At 39.3% G+C, this 27,452-nt stretch overlaps 1 protein-coding gene across 1 annotated transcript; it reads right to left on the reverse strand.

The window, feature by feature from the left end:
• Positions 1-2,224: 2,224 nt before the first annotated feature.
• Positions 2,225-25,918, reverse strand: adgrg2a (adhesion G protein-coupled receptor G2a). Its single transcript, XM_044340449.1, has 35 exons — positions 25,825-25,918; positions 24,682-25,007; positions 23,836-24,094; positions 22,969-23,028; positions 22,293-22,373; positions 20,966-20,982; positions 20,447-20,861; positions 20,292-20,339; positions 20,125-20,198; positions 17,540-17,573; positions 17,112-17,357; positions 16,384-16,495; positions 16,241-16,299; positions 16,107-16,154; positions 15,810-15,877; positions 15,692-15,732; positions 15,380-15,422; positions 15,245-15,279; positions 14,791-14,918; positions 14,572-14,691; positions 8,983-12,150; positions 8,215-8,333; positions 7,614-7,750; positions 7,364-7,520; positions 6,968-7,123; positions 6,567-6,689; positions 6,177-6,222; positions 5,985-6,088; positions 5,629-5,753; positions 5,156-5,424; positions 4,809-4,908; positions 4,014-4,300; positions 3,773-3,874; positions 3,528-3,647; positions 2,225-3,423 (listed from the first exon to the last, which is right to left on the reverse strand). The coding sequence occupies exons 1-35, from the start codon at positions 25,916-25,918 to the stop codon at positions 3,323-3,325; spliced, it is 7,422 nt and encodes a 2,473-aa protein (XP_044196384.1). The 3' UTR covers positions 2,225-3,322.
• Positions 25,919-27,452: the final 1,534 nt, after the last annotated feature.

The following is a 27,452-nucleotide window of genomic DNA, read 5'->3' on the forward strand; positions in this document are numbered from 1 at the left end:
GTTTTGTTTGTCTGAGAGAGAGAGAGAGAGAGCTCCAAGCTGCAAACAGCTGTTTTTACGCACCTCCCTCTGCTGATTTTGACAGAATATCATTCATAAATTAAAAAAAATGTGTAGCGCTCTGCTAGTGCTACGTTCTTATGTGAGTGCTCTGATTAATAAATGTCTTTGATTTTGAAACCTTATGTTGTTCTTATTTAGTCTTTCTGAAGCTATTGCATTGTTAAAAACAAGGTTTTGGCTGAGCTGAAGGCTCAGCTCTAAGTCACAGTTATGAGGGGGTCAATCCCTTCTTAATGAACTAAAGGAGGAAATGTATTTATGTTTGTCTGTTTGTTTTTTCCTTGCCTGAGATGGGTCTTAAATTCTCCATTTGGAAATGAAATGTTATTCGATTCTGCTGCATATGTTTGTTTGTTTTTTCCTATTATTAGTGAGGTTGTAAAAACATGTGAAACCCTCTTGCAGCACTTAGCTGCACTAAAAGTTTAACTTAAAATCTAATTACAACTCTGACAAGAAAAAGAGATCCCTCCTTGACTGATGTGTGATTAGTTAGTAAAATCTGCAAGTGACCCAGACAAATACACATTTATTCTGCATCCACACTCATGTCAAGAGGTGGCTGCTGTGATACTGAACCCAACAGGAGCACAGGAAATTGAAGGATTATGCAAGTCAGTTTCTTCAGGTAGTTATCTGCATGTATTTGTTTTAGCGATATTATTGTTTACTATGAGGTGGCAGTAACCAAAAATTTAGGGAAACAGGCTTGTAACTGGGATGCTTTGCTGATTTAAATTCCTCTCCCTCTTCAATGACTATTATTTCACTAAGCGAAAACCAAACATCAAATTGCTGAACAAAAGCTGCTCAGTGCCCTGACGACCATTGTTGTGCTGAACAAATCCCACATGTGAATCTTTTAAACTGTGGGAATTATGAGTAGAATAATGCTTATAAAGGCAAAAGTGCCCAGAATTCTTTCCTTATATGAGCCTGTAAATGGATTTTAAAATATGGACTTACACTGACATCTGGTGGAGGATGCTCAGGCTTGCAGAGTTCAGTCAAATTATCCATCTATCACTGATGTCATCATTCATACACAAGACAAGTTATATTAGATGCCTTAACACCACAAATTCAACCCTTGTGTTGTGTTGATATTGGCTTAACTTCCTCATTTTGAGGGGGTTCCACAGATCCCACTGCTGTATGTGTAATTGCAAAATTAGCCCTTTTTTTTTTTTCCATGAAACGTTTCTTTTCATCTTCCTTTCTCTGTTCTTCTGACCTTATTAAAACCCAATATGCGGTAAAGTATTGCAGTAGCAACGCTTCCCTTTGCCATAAACTTGGCTTGCACATTTGATGAATGTGACTAAATATGGAAATGTCCATTAAGCACTGTTATCACACAAAATAAAGCAATAATCCATGTTTTATATGTTGTTTTGCATATGCATGAAAAATATATTCCTTTTTCAGCCAAAAACTCATTCACAGATTAAAAAAAAAAAAAAACCACAGTATGATATCCTACATATGATGTTACCAATAAAAATTCCAATAACAGAAATCTGAGAGGGGTAGTGCAGCTTAAAAAAGAAGTGGCAACACAAATCCCAGATATACTGTATGAAAATCCTTATTTTCTGCAACATCATCACTTCAAATCAAGTTTATAAGCAATTCTCAGACAATTATGAAAGGTCATGAAGTATCAAGGTGATAAAATAAAGTGTTGTTTTTTTCTCCAGGATCCCAAACAAAACATCAGGGTTATCAATAAAGGTCACACTGATTATTTATTGACATGGAATTCTAGTGGTTGCAGAAATTTCTCTGGCATTGGATTCAGAAATAACATTAATTCATGCGATTCACGCTCATCAGTGTAACATCTGTGTCTCTCTCTTTCCATTATTCACACAGTGTGCTCTCTTATTTAGTTCATGTTAGAGGTCACACTGTTCTGGGATTTGAACTCATGTAAAACTTTTAATAGCTAACTGCTGTCAGCCTCTGGGGCCGACCTTCACAGGCTGTGATTGAATCGGTGCTGGTGAAGGTTACACAACACTGTGATGAGAGGAGGGTGCGCTGGGATGGTAATTGGTGGGTTTCCGTTGAATAGGTTTGATTAAAGATGTAAAGATGTCATGCAGATGTGAAGCTGTGACTTCAAAAAGACCAACTGGACAGGTAATGGGTTGAAGTTTTATTATCCTCTCTTTCATGGCATGTTCTTGCACAAGGACATTAGCCATATCTGTCCGTATTAAAAAAGGACAGGAAATAAATCCTCACATCAGTATGCTGCGTGACCATACTTTGTGTCTTTTACCCTTAAAAAATATCTAATGTATACGCATAATGTAACAACTCTGAGCCTAATATCAACACTGAACTTTAGTGAAATATAACTGTATCCACATTAAAGGAGGAATGCCACCTGAAATACTCTAATAAAGATATATATGATCAATTTGTTTTCAACAAATTCCTTCATTTTGCGGTGAATACAGTTTCCTTCAATCCACCTTGTCTCTATTATACATTGGGAATCCCTTCCCAAAGTGCCTTCTCATATCCCCTGGATGAGGGTTGTAAAGTTGGGAATCGGACTCTTTATTAAAATATAAAGGTAACAGTCAGTGGAGCATTGTAAACACATTGAGAATATCTTCATGTTTTCCACTGATGTTAGTGAATAAGAAAAATATACCAAAAGACAGCAAAATAGCCTCACAATAGTCTATACAGTGTAGACAGCTGTCTGTTCTAGGCTACTAATTAAATGCAATTTTGCATCTTCAACATGCCACAACCTTCTTCACAGACTGAAGATAATGTAAACATCATATTTAATGTTTAGACTAGCAGTTTGCAGAGCTTGGAAATAAGCTACACAGTCTGCAAACATTACGGTATAACAGTGAAATAATTGCATTTTTCAGTCAAAAACACACCTACTGTACACTTACAGTACAACTCTTATCACTGTGTACATACATTCTACTGTCAATGTAGAGAAAATATCAATTGTTGCATTCAAGCAATAATTGATCACACTGTTCTCATCCTCGCTAAAGGTACTTCATTTTCACCTCTTCAGTCTTTTGTCCTTCATAACACCTTTTATGCCTCCTCCATCCTGTCTAACAACAAGGATTTCCTGGAACCCCATTAACATCTACTCTTGTTATTAGTTTTTTGTTTTCCTCAAGCTGCAAGACATCACCCATCTCTGACCGTCCTCTCAGCTCACTCAGAGTAGATAATTACAGTAATCACAAACGAATGCTTGACACAGCTGTCAGGCCTCGCCTTGCGGTGACTGATTTCGCCTGTGAAGCTCATTGAGGACAACGTCGCTGTTCGAGCCGTCGGATATCCCACTGTCCATAAACACAGAGCCTGTGGGGAGAAAAATAAAATGTGGTATAAATTATATACAAATTGTATGTATGTATTTTGACATCAACATGTCAGAAATTGCAGATTGCAACTTAAGAATGTACCGCTGCTATTGGTGCCGTCGCTGATGACGGAGGAGCTTCGAGAGGTGAGAGGGAGAGCTGAGGTGGTTGCTGTGGTGACGGACATATTCCTGTTGTTCTGGGTGGCCGTCCGACTCCATTCTGCAGAACAGTGTAAATGACCGAGCTTGTGTGAGTTTCTTAATGTGCTGAATACTGCTGTTTTTATTTGGTCTAATCTGTCAAATCAAATTTTAACAACTACATGGAGACCTTTAGGTGCCCACCTGAGTTTTCAGCCAGTCGCAGTTTCCCACAGCAGAGATAAGTCCTCCACTGCCTGCGGACGTTCTCCTTAACGGCACAGTGGAAAACAAAGATGAAGAAACCTATGGAGGACAAAATAAATAAGACATAAATAAACTTTAAGGACACAGTCATGCATTATGGTTCGGATAATATGGGTAAACTCATGTCAATTTTCTCAAAATAAATATTGTTTTCTAAAATGTTGGTGTACAAACTCACCTTGCAAAGAGTTGAATATGGAGAAAAGATAAACAAAGGGTAAGTAGAGGGGTCCCCAGGCGAACAGAGCGAACCCCCAGGTGAGGCCAAGCAGGAGGATGAGGCCAGCGATGCTGCGCAGGTCAGTCATCACTCCCCTGTTGGGAGACTGGTTTTGGGGGTTCTGCTTCTTGATCCGGGCCAGCTGGACCATAACGATGATGAAGACAAGCAGGCACAGCACAAAGATCAGGATGAAGTAGGCCACCACGCCCACATAGAAGGCTATGTCATTTCGCAGCCAACAGCTACAGGAAGACACAAACTCATTTAGAACAAGATGGAGACTGAGTTTCAGCACCATGGAGAGAGACACAAACAGACATTTCAGTTTTGCTGATTCAGCACCAAAGACAGAGCCCTCACAGTGAAGATGATTATTTCATCATCCAGTGGTCAAATGTCTTAATGACAGGAAAAAAAGGATAATTTCTTGTCTGTCAGTCCCATTATTCCAGCAAAATACTTTCCATGTTAAATAGTCAACATAGGAAGAGATGTATAAAATATGAATGTCATTTTGATATGGTTCTTGTAATTTAGGTTTCTTCTTAATGAAAAAAAGTTTTGAATTTACTTATTTTTTTCAGTTAAGTACAGTATGAAATTTTTGCTTGGCCCCAGTTGTATCACTGCTCTACCCTTTGAACTACATGAATATGATCTGTAAACAGAGCTGGTATATTTGCAGATATGCTCAAAACATGCAAAAAGAGTCATTTTAAAGAGGGCCATAAAGATTTAACTGTTACTTACAAGTCATCTGTAGTGCCATCTCTGTATTTTCCATACGATACCAGACCATAGTTATCTTTGTCCACTGATATTACAATGATCACCACAATAAGAGGAATACCTGCAAACACCAGGATATTTATCAGCAGGACAACTAAATAACAAAAGTAAATGTGAAGAAGGAATTGTTTCTTCAAACCAGTTTAAAAGTATATTGATTCATACATTTGTCTATCTATAACCTCATCACACATTAAAAGTAAAGTGTTGTTTATAAATGGTAAGATAATGTTCTTATGTTCTGATATTTGTAACCTTCTCAGTTAAACATTTAGTGGCATTTTGGAGGTCAGTGTTCAGATACCCACCCCAGCCCATCAGTGAGAACTTGAGCATGTATCTGCTGAGGTAGGGAGTGAACACCTGGACGATGCTCAGGTACATATGCAGGGCCTCAAGCCCTGCCCAGGTGAACGATGTCAGCATAAAGTAGTGCAAGAAAAAGGCAGTGCTAATACACAGCCCAGTGGCTGGGTAGAGTGCCAGCCAGCCGTCCAGCAAGAAGACCAGGTTAAGGAGGAAGAGGGACATGCAGAGCTGAACCAGGATCTTGGCAGGAATATCCCTGAGCAGTTTTCTGCATGGAAAGAGTTTGTTAAAAAACTACAAGGAATAGAAACTGGGGTAAATATTAATTTTTTGCACTGCATCTTGTGATTTGTATATCTGGAAGATTATTTTTCAGTTTATTTTAGTTTTGAAAATGCTAGAAAGCTATCATGGTTATAAAGTTTGTTGAATGAAGCTAGTTTTGGCTTAGTAAAGAGATCTTGAGTCTTACTGAAATGAGAGATATGTCAATATGGTGACAGCGAGAAAAATAGCCGAGACTCCACAGCCGATGTAGGTGATGAAAGTGAGAACCTGTGCCTGCTGACGGTTAGTCATTCCTTCTCTGGACATATCCTGTTTTATGACAGAGCACACAAATACACAAATATAATGAACATATATTATACAGCTGTGGGCTGCTGTAGGGATTCTCCTTTAAATTCCTCAAAAAATAAGCTGTGCGTTTCATTTGTTTATGTAAATCATCGTAGAACAGTCTGAAATTTTCATTTGAAAAGCAGTATATAGATAATAATGAGTTATAGTTGTGATCACAGCTTCACACCAACATAAACAGACACTGACCAGCAGTATTGCAAAAGAGGTGAGATGGTTGCAGCTGCAGGTTGTATCCTCCGGAGTAGCATTGACAAGAGAGCAGCCGGCAGAGCTCCAGCCTCCTCCACCACCTAAACAACAGAACCCCAACAAACAGGAATATTCATACATGTGGAAATCTGGCTCTTAACCAACTCAATCAGGCACACGTGTACTCACCATTCAGAGTGAAGTCCCAAAATACACAGGAGGCCATGAACTTTGCCTGTGATGCAAGAACAAATCAGAAGTCGTGGTAAAGGCAAGAAGCATCAAACAGGAAGTTTGATTGATTTTAAAGCATGTATTTGTATTTATTCACATGTGATTTTCAGGTAACTGTTTTTTTTTTAATCACTTTAAAAATGACAGATTTTCCCTTGTGTTTTACAGTTTTATTGTGACTTTTCAGCATTATGAATTCAGTAAGTGGAGGACATAAAGACTAGATAATCTAAATGTTGGCAATTTAATCATTTAATAGATTACTTGTGGCATTCAAGCAATGTGTTATTCTTTTCTGGACAAATGGGCTCATGAAAGTAAGAACAATTTTGTGTGCACACTCACATGTATGGGGTTGGTGTTTCGGATGGTAAACTGAATGTTTTCTTTCAGGTTGCTTATTGACATGTTGGCTATACTGGCGCCCAGAACCGGACTGACAAGAGTTTCATTTTTTAATGCTGCATCCTGCAAGAAGGAGATAGATGAAATCATTTTCAAGAAAGTTGCTATATTGTTTTCACGTTTTATTACAATGCAGTAATTGATCTAATATAAATCATATTTTTGTACATTATATAATGTCTATGGAACTATATCAGGGTATAAATGAAGCAAGAGTGTGGGGATAAATGAGGAAATAATGCATATCAGTATACACATGAACGTGAGTAAATAGTCTGTGTAAAAATCTGAAGGTGATGACTCATTACAAAATTACTACAAATGTGACATTGAGGAAGCACCTTGAAGAATGCAGATTTGGTGAAGAAGGTGAACTGGACCCTGTTGGCCTGCTGCTGCTCCTCAGGACTCAGGCCCTCTGTGATGGAGGAGGGTAAGAATACAGACCCCATAGCAGGCTCTGAGCTCCTGGACTGGGACCTGCTTAAGCCACGGAGCTGGACACACAAAATGTTAATAAATGGTTAATGAATTAAATGTTTCTTGTTTTTTGTCATCTCCTTATTTAAAGTTGGGCAATGCAGTTTTCTAACTTTCTGAGTGAATTTTAAAATATTTTAAAGTGCCCTCAACATTTAAAGACACTATGTTCATGATGTATCTGTTTTTGTATTGTTTTTTGGAAACTTCTATCTATGTAATGCATTTGCACCTGAACTAAACTAAGCTTGGGATACCTGAACATTATTGGTGTTGAAAATGTTGACAGAGATTGTTGGAAAGTTGGTCCCATCCACTCTTTGGACTGCCAGAACCACAGAATCTGAAGAAAGGATCACTCTGTCACCAGTGAGAGCCAGCTTAAGACCCAGGTTATCCACCACTCGAATGAGCCTGTTGGTAGGAAAGAAGACAAAGCGATTTGGAAAAATCTGAAACATGTGGAATTACATGGTTATATGTAGGTGGGGTTTGTGTGATTTGTACCTGTTTGCAGATGCTGAGAGGACCTCTGAGTCAACCTGCATCAGGTTGCTGACTATGTTAATGGTTTTCTTTCCCACTTTCTGAGATACTGCGGGGCCTTCCACAAGCTTCTCCAAATCCCACACCACTTGCACTACCTGTAACATCGGTTTGATTAGAGTTTACCTCCAAAATGACAGATCTGCCATTCAAAAGGAGTGGTAACTACAATAACACAGTATTCAACACACATTTCAGAGGAAACAAATTAATTCACTAGTGAAGTTTAAGTACTTGACAGATGTTCTAGTTTGGCAAAATTATACTTTTACAATCTTATTCATATTTCTATTATTTAAACTACAGACTTATCTATTGATAATTGATGGTTTAAGGGTTTTTTTTCTTACATTGGAGCTTGCTGAATGACTGAGTAGAATAGAGACATATCCAAATACTGTAATAGTTACTTGAAATCCAGAACTCTGTGAGTAATTCATGTCAGTTTGATTTGTTTCTAAATACTAACTAGTCTTACACTCATACCTTTAATAAGTATTCAAAATTGGAGATGGTTTTATATCATCTAATAGTTCATAATGCGATAGATCAGTAGCTTCACCTGTGAGGAGTTGAGCTGAGATGCATCCTGTGTTTCATTCAGCAGCACGTCCACTTGTTCTTCCTTTGCCAATTGACTGGTTGTTGTCTCCTTTGTGGTTCTGGAAGTAATTCCAGTGCCTTGACAAGGAGCACAGCAAATAGTCATATGTCTTACTTTTTGGTGTAGGATTGTGTTATTGGTTTAACAAATCAAAACTAAGGTCAACGCTGCATTGGTCTAACCTTGTAATAAAACATTCACTTGTATTATTAGCATAAATATCCAGGAGCTGCTGAACAGAAAAGTGTCCCATCCATGATGATAAAAACTAAAGAGTAACATACACAACATCTTCATAAACAACAAGAAGAAAATGTTATTAAAAGAATGGCTTTTACACTCTCCACTCTCCATCCCTACAAAGTCATTAACAGACAGGATTACATTTAAGTCCATAGAATGCTGTCAGAAGTCTTTTGAAGGACCTGTGTGTAAGATTTAGTGGCATCTAGTGGTGAAGTTGTAGATTGCAACAAAATGAATGTCCCTCCCCTCATCTACAGTGGCCGTAAAACTTGTGAAAAATGTGAAAGACCCTCTTTAGAGCCAATGTTTGGTTTGTCCGTTCCACTAGATGCTACTAAATTCTACACACTGGACCTTTAAACCTTAAAAATAATTACACTGAGTTGCTTTTCCAGCCATTTCATTTGGATCCACCAAATCTTCCTTGGCAACTTCAGTCAAATTAATAATAAAAATAGAGAATTTTTTTACATTACATACCAGCTATTGTGTTGGTTGTGCTGGTGAGGGTGGTGGTTTGGAGAGTTGTTGTAGTTGTTGTAGAAGGCAAGGAAACCATAGCAGTTGTGGTGTTATCCTGACCTGGAAGTGGACCATGTGCAGTAGTAACTGTGGTGGTCGTGGTTGAAGTTGAAGTTGTAGATGTTTGTTCAAGCAAGGTATTTGCTGCTGTAGTTAAATTGACTCCCGGTGCTTTTGCTGTTACGGTGAAATTAATTGTTAAACTGCTTGCAGTTGAGCTCAGATTGAAGCTGGTTCCTGCAGTTGTGTTGAGATTGGACATGGGACTGAAGCCTCTGGCAGCCGTAGTGGAGTTGGTGTCTTTTCTGTTGGTTGTCATACTGTTGTGAGGGACACTCACTGTGGTGTAATGTGTTGTCTGGTTGTTCAGTGGAGTTACTGTGGTTTTAGTAGTGTTGTTGACAGTAGAAGTTATATTGTCCACAGTTGAGGTTTTTGTAGATGTTGTTGCATTGTAAAGAGTTTCATTAACTTGTCTAGCTGTGGTAGACACAGTGATGTTTTTATAAGGAACAGTTGTGTTCTGTTGTGTTCCCCTAATGGGTACGGTGGTTACATGGTCTGAGGTGGTATTGTTTTGTGATATAGAAGTAGTGGTTATATTCTCTGCTGTTGTGTAATTGTTAGAGGCTGTGGTTTCATCGCTCATCATTGTGTAATTGGTGGATGTTGTTACTGTGCTATTCGTCGTGTTACTTGTAATCGTAACGTTGTGTAAATTCATGTTGTCGCCAGCTGTAGTTACATTGGACACTGTTGTGTAATTGGGAGATGTTGTGAAAGTGCTAATTGTTGTGGTACTTGTACTGTTGTGTAGTTTACCGATGGCTGCAGTTTTGTTTTCCACTGTTGTGTAATTGTTGGAGGCTGTGGTCATATTGTACTCTGTTGTGTAATTGTTGGAGGCTGTGGTCATATTGTACTCTGTTGTGTAATTGTTGGGGGCTGTGGTCATATTGTACTCTGTTGTGTAATTGTTGGAGGCTGTGGTCATATTGTACTCTGTTGTGTAATTGTTGGAGGCTGTGGTCATATTGTACTCTGTTGTGTAATTGTTGGAGGCTGTGGTCACATTATACTCTGTTGTGTAATTGTTGGGGGCTGTGGTCATATTGAACTCTGTTGTGTAATTGTTGGAGGCTGTGGTCATATTGTACTCTGTTGTGTAATTGTTGGAGGCTGTGGTCATATTGTACTCTGTTGTGTAATTGTTGGAAGCTGTGGTCACATTATACTCTTTTGTGTAATTGTTAGAGGCTGTGGTTACATTATACTCTGTTGTGTGATTGTTGGAGGCTGTGGTCATATTGTACTCTGTTGTGTAATTGTTGGGGGCTGTGGTTAGATTGTACTCTGTTGTGTAATTGTTGGAGGCTGTGGTCACATTATACTCTGTTGTGTAATTGTTGGGGGCTGTGGTTAGATTGTACTCTGTTGTGTTATTGTTGGAGGCTGTGGTCACATCGTACCCTGTTGTGTAATTGTTGGGGGCTGTGCTCATATTGTACTCTGTTGTGTAATTGTTGGAAGCTGTGGTCACATTGTACTCTGTTTTGTAATTGTTGGAGGCTGTGGTCACATTATACTCTGTTGTGTAATTGTTGGGGGCTGTAGTCACATTGTACCCTGTTGTGTAATTGTTGGAGGCTGTGGTCACATTGTACTCTGTTGTGTAATTGTTGGGGGCTGTGGTTAGATTGTACTCTGTTGTGTAATTGTTGGAGGCTGTGGTCACATTGTATCCTGTTGTGTAATTGTTGGAGGCTGTGGTCACATTGTACTCTGTTGTATAATTGTTGGAAGCTGTGGTCACATTGTACCCTGCTGTGTAATTGTTGGAGGCTGTGGTCACATTGTTCTCTGTTGTGTAATTGTTGGGGGCTGTGGTTAGATTGTACTCTGTTGTGTAATTGTTGGAGGCTGTGGTCACATTGTATCCTGTTGTGTAATTGTTGGAGGCTGTGGTCACATTGTACCCTGTTGTATAATTGTTGGAAGCTGTGGTCACATTGTACCCTGCTGTGTAATTGTTGGAGGCTGTGGTCACATTGTTCTCTGTTGTGTAATTGTTGGGGGCTGTGGTCACATTGTACTCTTGTGTGTAATTGTTGGAGGCTGTGGTCACATTGTACTCTGTTGTGTAATTGTTGGGGGCTGTGGTCATATTGTGCTCTGTTGTGTAATTGTTGGAGGCTGTGGCTGTGGTCATATTGTACTCTGTTGTGTAATTGTTGGAAGCTGTGGTCATATTGTACTCTGTTGTGTAATTGTTGGAAGCTGTGGTCATATTGTACTCTGTTGTGTAATTGTTGGAGGCTGTGGTCATATTGTACTCTGTTGTGTAATTGTTGGAGGCTGTGGTCATATTGTACTCTGTTGTGTAATTGTTGGAAGCTGTGGTAATATTGTACTCTGTTGTGTAATTGTTGGAAGCTGTGGTCATATTGTACTCTGTTGTGTAATTGTTAGGGGCTGTGGTCATATTGTACTCTGTTGTGTAATTGTTGGAAGCTGTGGTCACATTGTACTCTGTTTTGTAATTGTTGGAGGCTGTGGTCACATTATACCCTGTTGTGTAATTGTTGGGGGCTGTGGTCATATTGTACTCTGTTGTGTAATTGTTGGAGGCTGTGGTCATATTGTACTCTGTTGTGTAATTGTTGGAAGCTGTGGTCATATTGTACTCTGTTGTGTAATTGTTGGAGGCTGTGGTCATATTGTACTCTGTTGTGTAATTGTTGGAGGCTGTGGACACATTGTACTCTGTTGTGTAATTGTTGGAGACTGTGGACACATTGTACTCTGTTGTGTAATTGTTGGAGGTTGTGGTCACATTGTACTCTGTTGTGTAATTGTTGGAAGCTGTGGTCATATTGTACTCTGTTGTGTAATTGTTGGAGGCTGTGGTCATATTGTACTCTGTTGTGTAATTGTTGGAGGTTGTGGTCACATTGTACTCTGTTGTGTTATTGTTGGGGGCTGAGGTTAGATTGTACTCTGTTGTGTAATTGTTGGAGGCTGTGGTTACATTATACTCTGTTGTGTAATTGGGGGATGTTGTAAATGCACTAACCATTGGATTTCCAGTTGAATTTGTACTGTTGTGCAGTTTTCCATTGTTGATGGCTGTAGTTTCATTATACATTGTTGTGTGATTTGCGGAAGGTGTAAACGTATCAGTTGTTGTCATGTTGTACACAGTTTTGTTATTGGGAGCCGGAGTAAATGTGTTGGCTGTAGTTAGGTTGTACTCTGTTGTGTGATTGTAGGATGGTGTATATGCTTTGGCTGTACTTACATTGTACACCCTTGTGACATTGGGAGTGGGTGTAAATGAATCAGCTGTAGTCGAATTGTACACTGTTGTATCATTTGGAGAAGGTGTAAAAGTGTCAGCTGTAGTGGTGTGATTTGGAGAAGGTGTAAATATGCCGGCTGTAGTTACATTGTACTCTGTTGTGGCACTGGGAGAAGGTGTAAATGTGTCGGCTGTGGTTGCATTGTGCAGTGTTGTACCATTTGGAGAAGGTGTAAATGTGTCAGTTGTAGTTATATTGTACACTGTTGTATCATTGGGAGTAGGTGTAAAAGAATTAGCTGTAGTTGCATTGTACTCTGTTGTGTCATTGGGAGTAGGTGTAAAAGAATTAGCTGTAGTTACATTGTACACTGTTGTGTCATTTGGAGAGGGTGTAAGTGTGTTGGCTGTAGTTGCATTGTACTCTGTAGTGTGATTGGTAGTACGTGTAAATTTGTCAGCTGTAGTTATATTGTACAGTGTTGTGTCATTTGGAGAAAGTGTAAATGCATTGATTGCAGTTACATTGTACTTTGTTGTGGTATTGGGAGTAAGTGTTGTTGTGTCAGCTGTAGTTACATTGTACACCATTGTGTCATTGGGAGAGGGTGTAAATGAATCAGCTGTCGTTATAGTGTACTCTGTTGTGGCATTGGGAGTAAGTGTTGATATGTCGGCTGTAGTTACATTGTACACCACTGTATCATTGGGAGAGGGTGTAAATGAATCAGCTGTAGTTATAGTGTACTCTGTTGTAGCATTGAGAGTAAGTGTTGATGTGTCGGCTGTAGTTACATTGTACACCATTGTGTCATTGGGAGAGGGTGTAAATGAATCAGCTGTAGTTGCATTGTACAGTGTTGTGTCATTTGGAGAAGTTGCAAAAGTGTCAGCTGTGGTAACATTGTACTCTATAGTGTGATTGGGAGACAGTGTAGTTGTGTTTAGTGTTGACGTAATGCGAATAGTTGTAGCGTTTTGTAATGTTAGGTTGCTGGCTGAAGTTGTGGTGGTTGGTAGTTTAGAGTTCATGGAGGATAACGTGATAGACTCTGATGTGTTTTGTTGTGCTGTGGTTGTTTTTTGAAGTTTTGTGTTTTCAGTGGGTGTCAGCAATGTTGTGTCATCAGATGAAGTTGTCTTTTGTGGTGTTGTGTTATCAGAGACAGTCACAGTTGTGTTCTGAGAGCTGGTTTGGGGGACAGGTTGTGCTGTCGAGGACTGTGTACTACTAAACACTGTAAATGGAGTTGTCTTGTTAAGCTGAGTTGTTCCTTTTGATGCATTTTCCCGTTGAGTTGCAGGAGTATTTTCAGATGTTGCGTTAGTTCGTTGGGTGGTATTAGTCACAGTTGGTGGTGTGGCTTTAGTAGCTGTAGTGATGTCGCTTTTGGTCTGAGTGGAAGGATGCATTGTGCTTGGCCTGGTTGTGAGAGGCTTCAGAGGGCAGCTGTCACTCAGAAGCACAGCAAGAGTTTCACTGGCCTCACTATGAAAGAACAGAAAAATATTATAAAAGTCATATTAAGTTATGATGAATTAACTCCCACTAGGAAACTTGTCTCCATTTGACCCATGTATTCATGATTTTTGGGAGGAAAAAACACAAAAAAATAACTGACAAAACATTTTTATAGGTTATGGGTATTTCTCAAACATTGTTTGGCTGATACGATGATACCTTACTGGATATAATTTATAGATAATGAATGAACAAACTATGTTTCTCAAGTCAGTTTAGTCAGTTTAGGATAATTAATTTATTAGAAAACAATAAAAATGATCTTTTCTACTGTCTATGTACAGTCAGTCAATGTTTCTGTGCTTCATAAGTGGAGTAGGTGTAGCTTGTAGTTGTATTCATCTTGTTTGTTGTGAGCCCAGTATGCAGTTTCCATTCTGCAGACTGTCTCACAAAGAGAAATCCACCTTCAAATATCCTTCTTAGAGCCTTAGGTGACATCCATCTGTTGTTCCATGCATTCCAGCTGGTCCTTTTTTGTAATTCACATCCTCCCTTAGCCTGCTTTATCTATAAATTTAGTTCAGTATGTGAGTTCCTAAATTTTCCAGAATGATCATAAATATCTTCAGAGGCACCCTTTGTTTTTCACGTGCCCTTCTTCAATAAAAGAACTGCAGACTGTTCTCTAAATACAGCTTTGGACAAACAACGTGCATGGTTCAGAACCCAAGAAAAATATTACAATATCAGTTTTCTAAAGCCATCATTATAGAAATATTTCCTTACCATTTAAGCAGAGTACGGTCAGGTTGGCAGATATCAGAAGTCAGCAGGTCACTGGCAACCCAGGTCAGGTTGGACGCCAACAAAGTATGAACAGACAAACCAGGAGGACCACATACCACTGAGGACAGACATATGATACATGATACAGGTTTCATAACAGGAAGAAATATGCAGTAATATTGGTAAAAAAAAAAAAAACTCAAACATGCAGACTGACCCATGCGAGTAAGTGGCCCTTCATTTTCGAAGTCATTCGTTCTGTCAATGAGTTGTTGCAGAAGTTTACTAAGGGAGCAACCATTGACAGGTCCAGACATCTCCAGTATCACCATACAGCTGTGCAACCTACAACCAGCAGCAGAGGGGTTAAAAAATCTTACATCGATATTCATTATCAAATACATTACATTACTGTTTGTAGTGCATTCCAAGATTAATGATTTTCTTCAATAGTGTGCCGAATATCTGTCATCTGAGCCCTTGTACTTCCTTAATGTCTTCCCTAATCCCTGTTGCATCTGACAATCATCAGTTATAAAATAATGATACATAAAACATCACCACCAAAAAGTGGGCCCTGGAACTTTACTTTAAATCAGTAGTGTTTTCATTTTCAGTTCAGTTTTCTACAGAATTCCTTTAAATGCAAAGAACAGTGGATAATGTTCTACCGGTCTTGTGTCCCATGGCATTCCAGATGAGCAACCTGCATAAAGAAAATGATTTATGAAACATGATTGACAGTTCTACTTCTGAGCAGAGGATAAAATAAAATGGTGTCATTATCATGGTGCAGCATGATTTACCTTGTAGCGCTTTGAAATCTCTGAATATTCTTGGCACTCTGACCTAGAAACAAAGAATTGTCCAATTATTACCACCAAAACGCTCTTATATTCAGTATTGAGGTATCATTCGATGTTTAGATCATTTAGAGTGAACAAGTCTACTAATGAGTACAGTTTGGCTAATTTAGTTAGCTTTGTACTGCTCATTGGCTCAATTTGTAAATGGTAAAGAGCCAATTACAGCACAGTACAATAATACTGGCAAAAATACTGAATTTCAACATGGTCTACATGTATGGTGTAAGTGATTCAAAGTAGATAGAGACTTACCCTCCCCCTGCGGCGCATACATGACTTACAAGATTTGACAACTGTCAAATAAAGACACAAAGTCAATATACATACATACATCAGGGAATAAAGTTCAACCATACTGGGCTGTACATACCATTTCATTTAGGGAGTCAACATTAACAGTATCACTGATAATATTGATTCTTATGGCAAAAAACTGGCCTGAAGAGAAAACAAATAACAATAAGAAAGAGAAAACAAGGTATCTCATACTTGTACATATCACTTTAAATTGTAATAACATCCCATATAGTCAAAGCACACACTCACTTATCACATTTAACATTTAGCAGTGTATGGGGGTGAAAGGAACACAAACATATGCAAAAATATGTTTCTCTTGACATTACAGAGCAGACATATGCAGACAGACAAGCAGACAATTTCGTACTTGCAGAATTGCAGAAAGCAGTGCAGTTACAGAACCGAGGTGCTTCCCCTGAGGCAACGACAAACACGATTACAGCAGCAGATGCAATACTGAATTCTGGTGATTTTATTGGTTTCTGTGTTTTTGGTACTCACTGCCACAGGGTTCTGTCTGAGGTTGTGTAGCTGGAATGTAGTCGGGCTCTATGAGGGAGCTAGTGAATAAACTTTGGTAAGATACAGATTCACACATGCTCATGTACATCGAGTGTATAGAGAAAAACAAAAGGGCTGCTCACCATGTAAGATCGGAGTATTGCTTTTCCTGACAGATATCATCTAGTGAAGATGAGGACATGCACCTCATAAAGCCGCCACTAGAGGACTCCATATCCCCACACAGATCTAGACCTGATGTGGACAAAATTAAATGGTTATTATTACTTTTAAATTCAGGTTCAGATTTATGTTTAGGTTTAGGGTAAGTCTAAGGTTAGGATAGAGGTTAGATGTGATGGTTAAAGTTAAGGTTAGAGGTTAAGGAATGCTTGCAGGTACTGAGGTACAATACAACTGTGTTTGTTCGTGAATTTTTGAATGTTCATGTCTACAATATTTGTATGTGTTTTGATCTGTCAGTGTTTTGCATGTGTTTTAAGCGTGGGTGCATTTTGCATGTTTGCAAAATACTACGTGTGTTTATGCTCATACAGTACACTGTAACTGTGTGTGTTTACTGTAAGTCTGCACTATTACACGTGACTTTGAGAGTGGGTTTGAAGCCACAATTTGTAATTCAAATGTAATTAAAAGTATAGATATGAAACATGGTTTCACCTCAAATTGAGTAGCAGGTCTTGAAATACACGTTTGTAAGTTTGTAATGTTTTCTGATGCAGTTCTTTTACATGTCAAGCCGCTTATATGCTCAACTAACTGGGTATTAGTGATGGAGTGTGCATGTTGTTTGGGTGAAGATAACTATATATAGGCAGGTAGATACAATGACTGATTGATAGCTGCTCACCGACTCTCTCCACCTCTCCCATGATTGTTGCTTTTATTTCTTTATCTCCAGCTCGCTGCAGTGCAGAGATTCCAGCCTGCTGCAGTTCACACGCTGAGACGGCATTTGTGAGCTTCAACAGCACGTAGCAGTTTGTTTTGCTGGAAACAGAAACAAAATATTCACACCACTGTGAGGAGGTACAATCTGAAGTATGTATGTAGCAGTTACACAAAATTGCTACTAATGTGCTGTTACCTGATTGTGCTTTTTACACCACAGTTCACCTTTATTACCTGCAAAGAGAGATGGGGAAAGTTGTAGTCATTTGCCTGCCTTACAGGAGAAACTTTACTCTAAATAAGTGAAGAGTTATTTCCGGGACAGACTCACCTGAGCTTCTGTGTTACCCTGACAGAGATCTAAAAAGCCTGTTTCCGTTGCCTCACCTGTGTCACTGCTGCAACCAAACGCTTTTGACACCTGAGTGAAAGATGGAGAAACAGAGGCAGAGAGATACCGTTACTGTGTGGGAGGTGATGAGAGCTAAAGACATACATACAGTTTGAGCATGAAAAGAATGACACATTTTATTCGCTCTGTACGCCAGAAATAAATACAGTGACTGAGGTTAAAGTGCAGACTTTCAGCTTGAATTTGTAGATGTTTGGGAAGTGTCACCCTTGTTATACATAGGGCACCAAAATATAATGGACTATTATGGGTTGAATCGTGTCTTTTTTTTAAATTATTCAGACAGCTTTTGTTTGTTAAAATAATAAATAAATAAATCACATTGAAAATTGGTGCTGTCTGTCTTGTTTTCAGCCCTTTATTCTAAGTGTCCCTAAGTCAGGACCATGGGGTTTTGCTTTTGTTTTTTGTTGTTTTTCTTTTTTTTTTCTTGTTAGTAAATCCTTTACAAATTAGGAAGCAGCTCAACCCCATCAGATTTGTGCTGATGCAGTAGTGTGCTGAATCAAAGCTGAAAGTTTAAACTTACGCCTTCATGAGGGGCCAAACAGGAACAGTGAACAATTCAAACATCACGTAAGGCATTGCTCAGTAATCATCTGTGTCACCTATATTGTTACCTGTCTTTGCTTTACACATTGTAGTACCAGTAGTGGTTCAATCAAATCAATCCAGCCAAAAGAACAAACAAAAAATCAAATTCCAACATAATTTCCAACAAATAGTCACAAAAAGTAAATAATAACAGTTCAACTTAGCTTGTAAGGAAATACCTCAAGTCTTGCTCTGCAGTTCATGATGCGATAGTGTGTTTAATTTATGTATCCAAAACGCTTCACATTAGATCCAGATAGTCAATTTGCTTCTTGCAATTCACTTTCTAACTACCTTGAAAGTGCAGACTATAAATTGTGTGGCTGTGTTCCAGAAAAACAGGAGCTGCAGGAGAAGTTGGATCCTGTCTCCTAATGGTGCCTTTGTGTTCTGAAATCTGAATTTTCAGTTGTCACTTTGTCCTCCCCACATACTGTACATCAAGCCTCATGGGCATTACAGCATGTAAACAACCCCACCGGTGGCACAAGTAGCACATTAAAGATCTGTCCTGAATGGGAATTAGGGTTGTGTTATTGCAATGAGTGCATGACAAGGAGAACTCGGGTTATCATGGACTTTGGTGCGACTTCTCAAATCTGAAGATTTTTGCCTCTTGTATGCAAAAAGAGGAGGGTCTCTAAACAAATTTCAAACTCTTTCATCAGAACTCAAAATATGTTTTAATACTATAGATTTAATTTGCAATCAACAAATGTTTAAAGTCTGTGATCCTCAGACATCAACTGATCAATGGTGAGATCACTGGTGAGTAACTGCCAGGTTGCACTGCAGCCATCTTCACTTTTTATTTGTTTTGAAGGCCTTTTTGCGCTCAGTTTGTGAAACATTTGTCTTTTGACTGACTTGGTGGGTCAGGAACATTCCACTCTTTTGCCAAGAGGTGCAGCACAAAATCCTCAATTGAATATCAGTGTCTCTGCCTGAATTAGTATAGTTTTTAGCAAGGGAGCTCCACCCACTGGTGACTGAAAATCACTGTCAGTTCTGTTGATACTGTATGATATACAGTACATTACTTCCTGATTAAAAGCGAAAGAAGACAGTCAGAGAAGCCAAAGACAATCTGACAACTCTTAACCTTGACAAAAAACATGCTTATGTAGGCGTAGATTTGTGTTGAACTGAAGCAAAAAGCTGAACTGAGGACAGAGGCAGCACTTGATGTAATCAGAAAAATCACTTACTGATGTGCATTTGAACTAAGATGTGATTGTGTAACTTGATGATGAATTTTTGAAATGAATCTTTGATTGAGACAAATGATTTGAATCAGCAAAGGAATTTATAATTTTGTCCTCCAGTTTGACCCTAAAAATACCCTAGTCCTACTGCATTATATTGTTTTAAAGTACATATAAAAGGGCTATAATTCCTATATACATATATATATATGTATATATAAACACCCTAAATACCTAAAAGGCTGAAAGTCAGCACTTCACCTCAAAGCAGTTGTTTAATTTCAAAACTGTTGTGCTGGAGTTGTAAGTGAAAAACAATGAAAGGATGTTAGTGTCCTACTTTTTATGGAGTTAACTTAATATACTGTGCATATGCACCTCTGGTAGAAAAGGAAAAATCAGCATTACTACCATTTTTGATGCTAACGCACACTAAGTTGAACTGGTTGGAACCAGGAAAGAAGGAGAGATTGTTAAAGGTCAAAAGTTTATATCAACACGTCATCCAGGTTTCTTAATTACACCGTGTTAAATAGCGATGGATGGTTGACAATCCAAGTCAAAATTAAATTTCAGGTGCATCACGGGGTTGGAATGTGCAGCAATTTTTGGCAGGAATTTGTTGCTGCTCTAACAAACTAATCCTCTGCCAGCAAGACTTGTTTATGACAAGGTGACATTTAAAGCCATTAGATGAACGACACGGTGTCGAGGTCGAGGCTTAAAGGTTTATGAGAAACCTAAGAAATTTTCACTCTCACCAAGTTTTGGACATCTCTCTCAGTCTTAGTGCCTCTTTCAGCCTCCACACTTATAGTGATCCAAAAGTAAGCATCTGCAGAAGAGAATATGTCGTAAGAAGGTGGTAAGCGTACAAGTATGCATCAAATCAAACAAGCAGATGGGACAAAAGGTGAATATAGCTTACTCTCATTGGAACAGAGTTTGCTGATGTCACAGTTTACTGGTGAGGATCCTAAAAGAAAATTTAAGTTTAGTAACACACTACTTATACTGACTCTTTAATTATACACCCACACAAATATGTACCAAATGTGTATGTGTCAGATGTGTCAGACTAACCTGTTGTGAGTGATCTTCTGGGTGTGGTTTGCTTGTCAAGCAGAGTTTTGATTAAAGAAGTTTTGGTGCTAGTTGAGATCTGATTGGGCGGACTGGTGGTAGAGGGCGGAGTAGATCTCGCAGTTGGAGACATGGCGTCTGTAGTAGCTGTTTGATGACTGGCTACAGGTGAAACTGGAGCTGGATCGCTGTTAGTTTTCTCTCCAGTGGCAGGGCCTTGGGCTGTTGTTGAATCTGTGCTGGAAGCTGTGGTCGGGTTGAGCGTGCTCAGTGGTGTGGTGGGCGAGGTGACATTTGTTGAGGGTTTGACTGACGGAGGCTCTGACTGACTGCTGTAGACTGTGGTGCCACCAGGAGATGTTGATACTAAAAGTGAAGTACACACAGTGGCTTTAATTGTATTTGGGTATAATACCTCAAGTAAATATCCAAGACATAATTAACAGCACAATTCTGGTTTGACTACTAATATTTGTATTGGTGTCATAAATGTGGGATCTGGGGACATGGCGACCTTACTAAAAAGAAATTTGAGGCTAAAAACAAAATGATAATACAGGTTTTGAAACCCCCAAGTTCACAAAATGTATTTGGCAGAGAAAACAAACATGAACAGTGAAATTATAAACCAAACTATCTGTTCACAGCCATCACAGTTTACAGGAAGTTTTATATTACCTGGTTAAACTATTGGCTGTAGGATGTCGCTATGTTCCCAGATCATAGCAGTTATTTCAGTGATTATAATTTTATCATAACTGACAGAAATTATGGACAAAACTACAAAAACAAGACCCAAACTGAAATTAACCTTAAATTTCTGTTTCTTTTTGATCATTTACTGACATGACATTCTTTGTTCTAATAATTCAGTGTCTGATACGCCTCTCCAAAGAAAAATGCTCTCATTCACAGGAGTATCAGTGCCAAAAGGAGCACAAAATGGCTTCTGATAGCCATGACTGAAAAGATAAACAAATAAGCACTAGGAACAAAAACTCATTAGCAGAACCAACCAAAAGTAAAAAGGTACCAGTATCAGTTTGTTCTTCTCTGAACATCTGCACAAAATGTATCCAAAACAACTTTAGATCGTGTTACATCTGCACCTCAGTAACATGCTGGCAGCCTCTCTCTCCCCCTCCCTTTCCCCCTCTGCCTCTGTGTGTGTGTGCTTGATTGCGGGAGTGGAGTCAGGTCACCAGCTGCCGGTTGTCATCATCATCCTGCTCTGCTTCATATACCTGATTCCTACCTCTAGATCATAGACTCTATTCACACAGTCAGTCACGTTTCCAGCCTAACGCATTACAGTTCTGTCAGTATACAGCATTTGCCTAAGTCTTGTCTCTCCGTGCCTGTAGAAGACCTCAGCCTGACTCCGGCCCTGTCTCCAGTCATCCTGCCTCGCCTGCCTTTGTCAGCAGCTCAGCACACTCCCTGCTCCCTGGATACCACTCTGCTCTGGCTCTCCTTGGCATTTCCCCTGCTTTGCTTGGCTCCAGCTTCCGCCTGGCTCCCCTCAGCATTCCCTCTGCCCTGCTTGGTCTAGCCCACACCTAAGCGTGTGCTCCAGTCTCCCAGCTACCAACCCACTAATAAACTATCTTTCTAACTTACTCACTGCCTCTGGGTTCATTAGCCAAGCCTTAACAGATTGGGAAAATGGCACTATTCCATGAAAACAGGCTATTTTAAATGTATATAAGTATAACTTGTGCAGTAATATAAATTAGTGTACAGTTGTTTGGGTTAGTTGTCATTATACCAGTTGTACCATCACTTGTACTAAAGTGGCATTATGTAATGGCCCCCTAAATAAGAAGTCACTATCAGCATCACTTACCTGTGAACTCTGTCTGGTTTCTAGTGTCAGAAACAGGTGTTGCTATGACAGGACGTGAGGTAGTACTGGGTGAAGGTGAACCTGAAAAAGGTTAAAGTAGGTAGAAAGAGTATTAAGTGATAATCAGGAGGAAGCATTGCTGTTCAGAAAATTAGAAATATTGTTTTATTAGATATTATTCTCTAAAAAGAGAGATGCTTACCAGTTGAAGGTGGGAGTAACCGTCCAGATGAAGTTGTAGTTGCTGAAAAAATAAATGTGGTCATTAAGATTTTATCCCTGCACTTCAAGCATGTGGTGTACCTCTGTTCTCTTTTTTCACTCTTGTTGTCTCCATTTATCTGTTTCACTGACTTTTATTACAGTTGTGTAAACTTTCAGAAGGTAATTTTTCCCCAGCAATTAACCTACTCATTTTTTAGTAGCCTTATGGAAGTTTTACAGCTTAATCTTCCTCTTTCTAACTATTAACTGTACTGACAATTTTAGTCATGACTCTCTTAAAAAGCAGATTTAGATGTGGAGAAGCCAACTTGGTTAAATAAAGGTCAAATAAAACACCAAATAAACATTTATAGTATGGGTTTTTAGTTTGTTTGTTTGTTATCTGTTCCTCTAACCCAAGTATATACACTCTGACTAATATACACAACATGCATGTAAATGTGTAAGTCACCTGACGACACCACTTTTTTGATTCCGTTACCAGGAGCCGAACGTTTCAACCGCCTGTGGTCTACAAGACACATAAAAACATGCAACATTCAACATCCACCATGCTCTAACTACATGCACAACTACAATAGTGTAGTGTAAACAAATACTAGAGATGACAACAACACAAAAATCCCATTTGAAATGCAATGTTGACATTCCTTTAAACCCCAAAAGGAATTAAAAATGTTTCTAGGTTCCTCTGGCACTACAAGAGAGGGTCGGGTGAGAAATTCATGTCCCAACAGTCAGATACATTTGTGAAAGAACAGGCTGCAGTAGAGACTGCTGTAATGCAGGATGAATGCTGGAGGACTTCTATGTTAAAGGTGCAGTGTGTAGAATTTAGTGGCATCTAGTGGAACAGACTCGGCAGTAATGGAATATAATATTCATAGGTACATTTTACTTAGTGTATAATCACCTGAAAATAAGAATCATGTTCTTGTTACCTTAGAATGAGCCCTTTATATCTACAAAGGGAGCAGGTCCTCTTCCACAGAGGCTGCCATGTTGCAACGCCATGTTTCTACAGTAGCCCAGAACGGACAAACCAAACACTGGCTCTAGAGAGGGCTTTTGTGTTTTTCACGAGTTTTGCAGACACTGTAGGTTCGTTTACCTTCTTGGAAGGGAAGAGAGAGGGGGAGGGGTATTCAGCTGGTTGCAGTTTGCAACCTCACTGTTAGATGCCACTAAATCCCACATACTGGTCCTTTAACAACTACTGCAAACATGCCATGCTATATGCACAAGACTAAGAGCTTGATCAAAGTTAAAACAAATATCTACAATTAGGATCAAGCTGTTTTTAACACGTCTGTCTCACCACACATGAGGTTGGGGTCTCTCTGTCTGGCATTTGGGCTGGTCAGGCCCCAAAACTGAGCATTCCAGCCAATCACAGTGCCATCCTCGCAGAGACCATGGTTACTGAGGTCCGGCCATATGCGGAACAGGTACACCTCCACTTCTCCGAGCACGACTCCTGGGGGTCTGTCTCTAGGACGACAGCCCAGCCACAGGGAGCCAGATGGAGGGATGGCCTGAGCGATGACTGTCCTCTCTGCGACCATTTTCCCATCGACCTGAAACATCACACACAGCTCCTATCACTATTATTGCAGAAACAGAAAGTGTTGAGCAACAAAGTAAATAAAGGCTCTAAAGTTTGAACCAGTTCACTCTTGCATTTGCCCACACTGGCACCAAATCTGCTCTACCTCATTCCAGTTTATTACAACTTGTGTCTTATTTTTGTAGTTTTGGTCTTCATCCCTACCAGTAAGACTGCACTCACCAAGTTATTTGCTGAAATCTGGGTAATATGGCCACATTGCTCAAATGTAATCCAAAGAGGCAAGAAACAAGCATTCACATGATCAGATGGGTTTTAAACAAACCCCACATGAGCCAAACTTACTTCGAAGAGAAAACAAAGCCAAATGGTAAAATTATTAACCAAAATTTGGTTGTAAACATCATACTTTTTAAACCGACTTCATGATTCACCTGTGACCTGCCTTACTTGCCATTTTACATTCAAAAAAAGTGGTTAATAATCTGACTAAACAGTGACTGTACAGTGGGGCAGAACCGCTGTACCACAACAGTACAGTATCTATTTTTATGTATTGTTTTTGTGTAGCCTGCAATAGCACACCACAGGTATTACCTCCAGGCTAAATGAGTTGCCCAGTACATCTCTCCTCAGGCACACCCTATGCCAGTGTGTTGGGGACAGCCGGAGAGGGAATCGATGTCGGACCCTTAGCAGCCATCCGTACAGAGCCCCATCATCTCCCTCCAGACCCAGCTCAGGCCGGGGTGCGTGGACCGAGCTGTAAGAGAAGGCCACCCAGGCTCCTGGGACGACCACACGGATGTCCACACACACAGTCATCTGAAAAAGCAGTGGCATGGCGGCCCTGTCCTGCAGGGTCCAGTGGTCCTTACAGCCATTTAATACTGCCTTTGTGTCTCCCAGGAAATAGCCAAACGCTGAAGTTAAAGAAGTGAAGAGAGATATGGTTGAGTTAAATCTCATTGTTTGGAAACTCCTTTTAGCGCTATGCAAAGTACAAAGGGGAAAAGAGGAAGTGCTTACAGTAAATCCACAAAGGCTAAGCTTCAGTACAACTATTAATGCTAGTTAGTTAGCATAAAAGATTCAACACAGCTACAGTATCATCATCAATTCCTTTTTTTAACTTTCATAAATTTGACCACTTTGACAAAAACTGATCATTTGTTACACTTTTGTTTCTGACATAGAATTTTGGATCACAGCTTTTCCAAAAAACCCTTATTAAATTATGGATTATTAGTCCCAGAGTAAAATAAAGTATATTGTAGGTTATTAGTTTGTAGCTATGCTAGCAGCCTGGCTCTAGGGATGGCAATGTTGGTCCGACTGCCATGAAATTTGACACAGATATTCATGTTCCAGAGAATCTTAATGACTGTGGTGATCCCCTGACTCTTCCTCTAGTGCCACCAGCAGTCCTTTACTTTGAACTCGTAAAGGACTGCCTCAGCGATGTAATTTATATCTCTAAATTTAGCTAATGTTTGCATGCTAAACTAAGACAGTGACCATGGTACATGGAATATGACCTATTCCGCATGTTAACAAACTTATTTGCATGCTGACAAAAAATTTCCATTTCCCTGAAGTAAAATCATAATTTAAAACTCTATAAACTCTGTGTGCCTCTGTGTACGAGATGTGCTACAAAAAATAAATTTGCTTTCCCTCGCCTTGACTTGCCTTGCCTTACTTTGATTTTTTTCTCTTGATATGTGAGTCACTAATTACCTCTGGGTGGAGTGGTTGCCAGCAGTGAAAGCCAGATGGCTAGAAGGAAATGATGCGCCCATCTCCACTGGCCTCCAGAGCAAAGGCCATACATCCTCCTGGAAACACAAGAAATGACACATCATCCTCCTTTCAGTTTAATTTGGGATTATTTGCCTTTACATTGTTATTTGTGTTGGCTACTTCTCTATCATTCACTGATGGCTTAACCAAAATATTCAAATTTCATTCATATTATTTTTAGAGAGAACAAAAAGGTTTTTTTGCCAGCTTCCTCTTCCCATATTCCTGTAATCCTCTCCCCTTCTGTGCAGTCTGTGTTTCTAGATTTGCATATGATCATAGCATCTGATTGCTCCAGTCATACGATTACACCAAAATTCTGCTATACTAAAACTTCTGTAAACTAAAACGAGCTGATATTATCTGCGGCTTTGTCTGCACTGACGGACTGACTGCAGGGCAAGGGCCGTCACATCAGACTAGATTACACCTCACCACATCCACACCCTCCTAACTTCCAGGTTTTTGTTGCGTCTTGTTGTGTTTTTATGTTATTGATACACCCCAGTTTAGTCAAACTTAGACAACCACCAATAACATACAGTACTTTGTTACATAATGGCTCAAAAAGGAAAATTCAAAGCATCCATAGTAAGAAAATCCTGATGTAACACTTTGTTATGTTTATGTTACCCTTATTCTTAAAGAAGCATAATTAGATTTCACTCACTTGACAGCAGTGCAGCAAGCTGAAAACACAACACTAATAAAGTTGTTATGGCCAGTGAGTTAGGAAAGAGTTGCCTATTTACACAGAACAACATTAGCATTTATTTAGAGTTGTGTTTATGGCCAACTGGTGAATCTAAGCTCAATATTCACTCTCCTTTAAGTTTTGGTTTAACTCCTGAATAAAATATCTCAAATTTCCATATTTATTTTTGCCATATCATCATATGGTTGTTAGGGGTTTGCTTTCAATGAGCTCATAAGAGTACAACAATAAAGGCAAGGACTGGCTTTTAAGCTGCTAAATGCTCTACCAAATTCATCACCTAGTTGCTAACTTTGTTTGTCTGCTGTTTGGTGGTTGGTATAGTAGCATACAGGGGTTTATCAGAGCTTTATTGAGCAAATCGAATTATCACCAAATTTGCATCAGGCGCTAATTCTCTGTGGGTTTGTCCCTACGAGTGACCCCTTTCACATTAAACATAGTCATTTGATCCATCGTTAATGTAAAATGTTGATCAGTGCAGCTTTAATATCAGCATTAATCAGCTTTAATATCAGCGAAATAGGGTTTTCCCCTAATGGCATCAGTCATAAACCAGATTTAGGTATTTAAGCTTTTTGATAAAATGCATAACAGTGTAATTGTAAACCGCTCCCACTGAATCTACTCATTATGGTCTCAAATTAGCAGGTTTTATGCAGAAATGTTCCAGCAGTCTTTTTGAGGGAAAAGTCGTTTTGGTTTTACTGTCTCATGACATAATTAGCCGCATTTGGTCTCATCATCTTTGAAGGGGGGAAAGAGTCTACTGATTATGCTCAGTACATAAAAACAATGGAGCCTCACAGTAGTTCAGGCAGGCATGGAAGTCACTTTAAAGTCCCAAACA

Source organism: Thunnus albacares, chromosome 21 (assembly GCF_914725855.1).
Source record: "Thunnus albacares chromosome 21, fThuAlb1.1, whole genome shotgun sequence".
NCBI classification, from domain to species: domain Eukaryota; kingdom Metazoa; phylum Chordata; class Actinopteri; order Scombriformes; family Scombridae; genus Thunnus; species Thunnus albacares.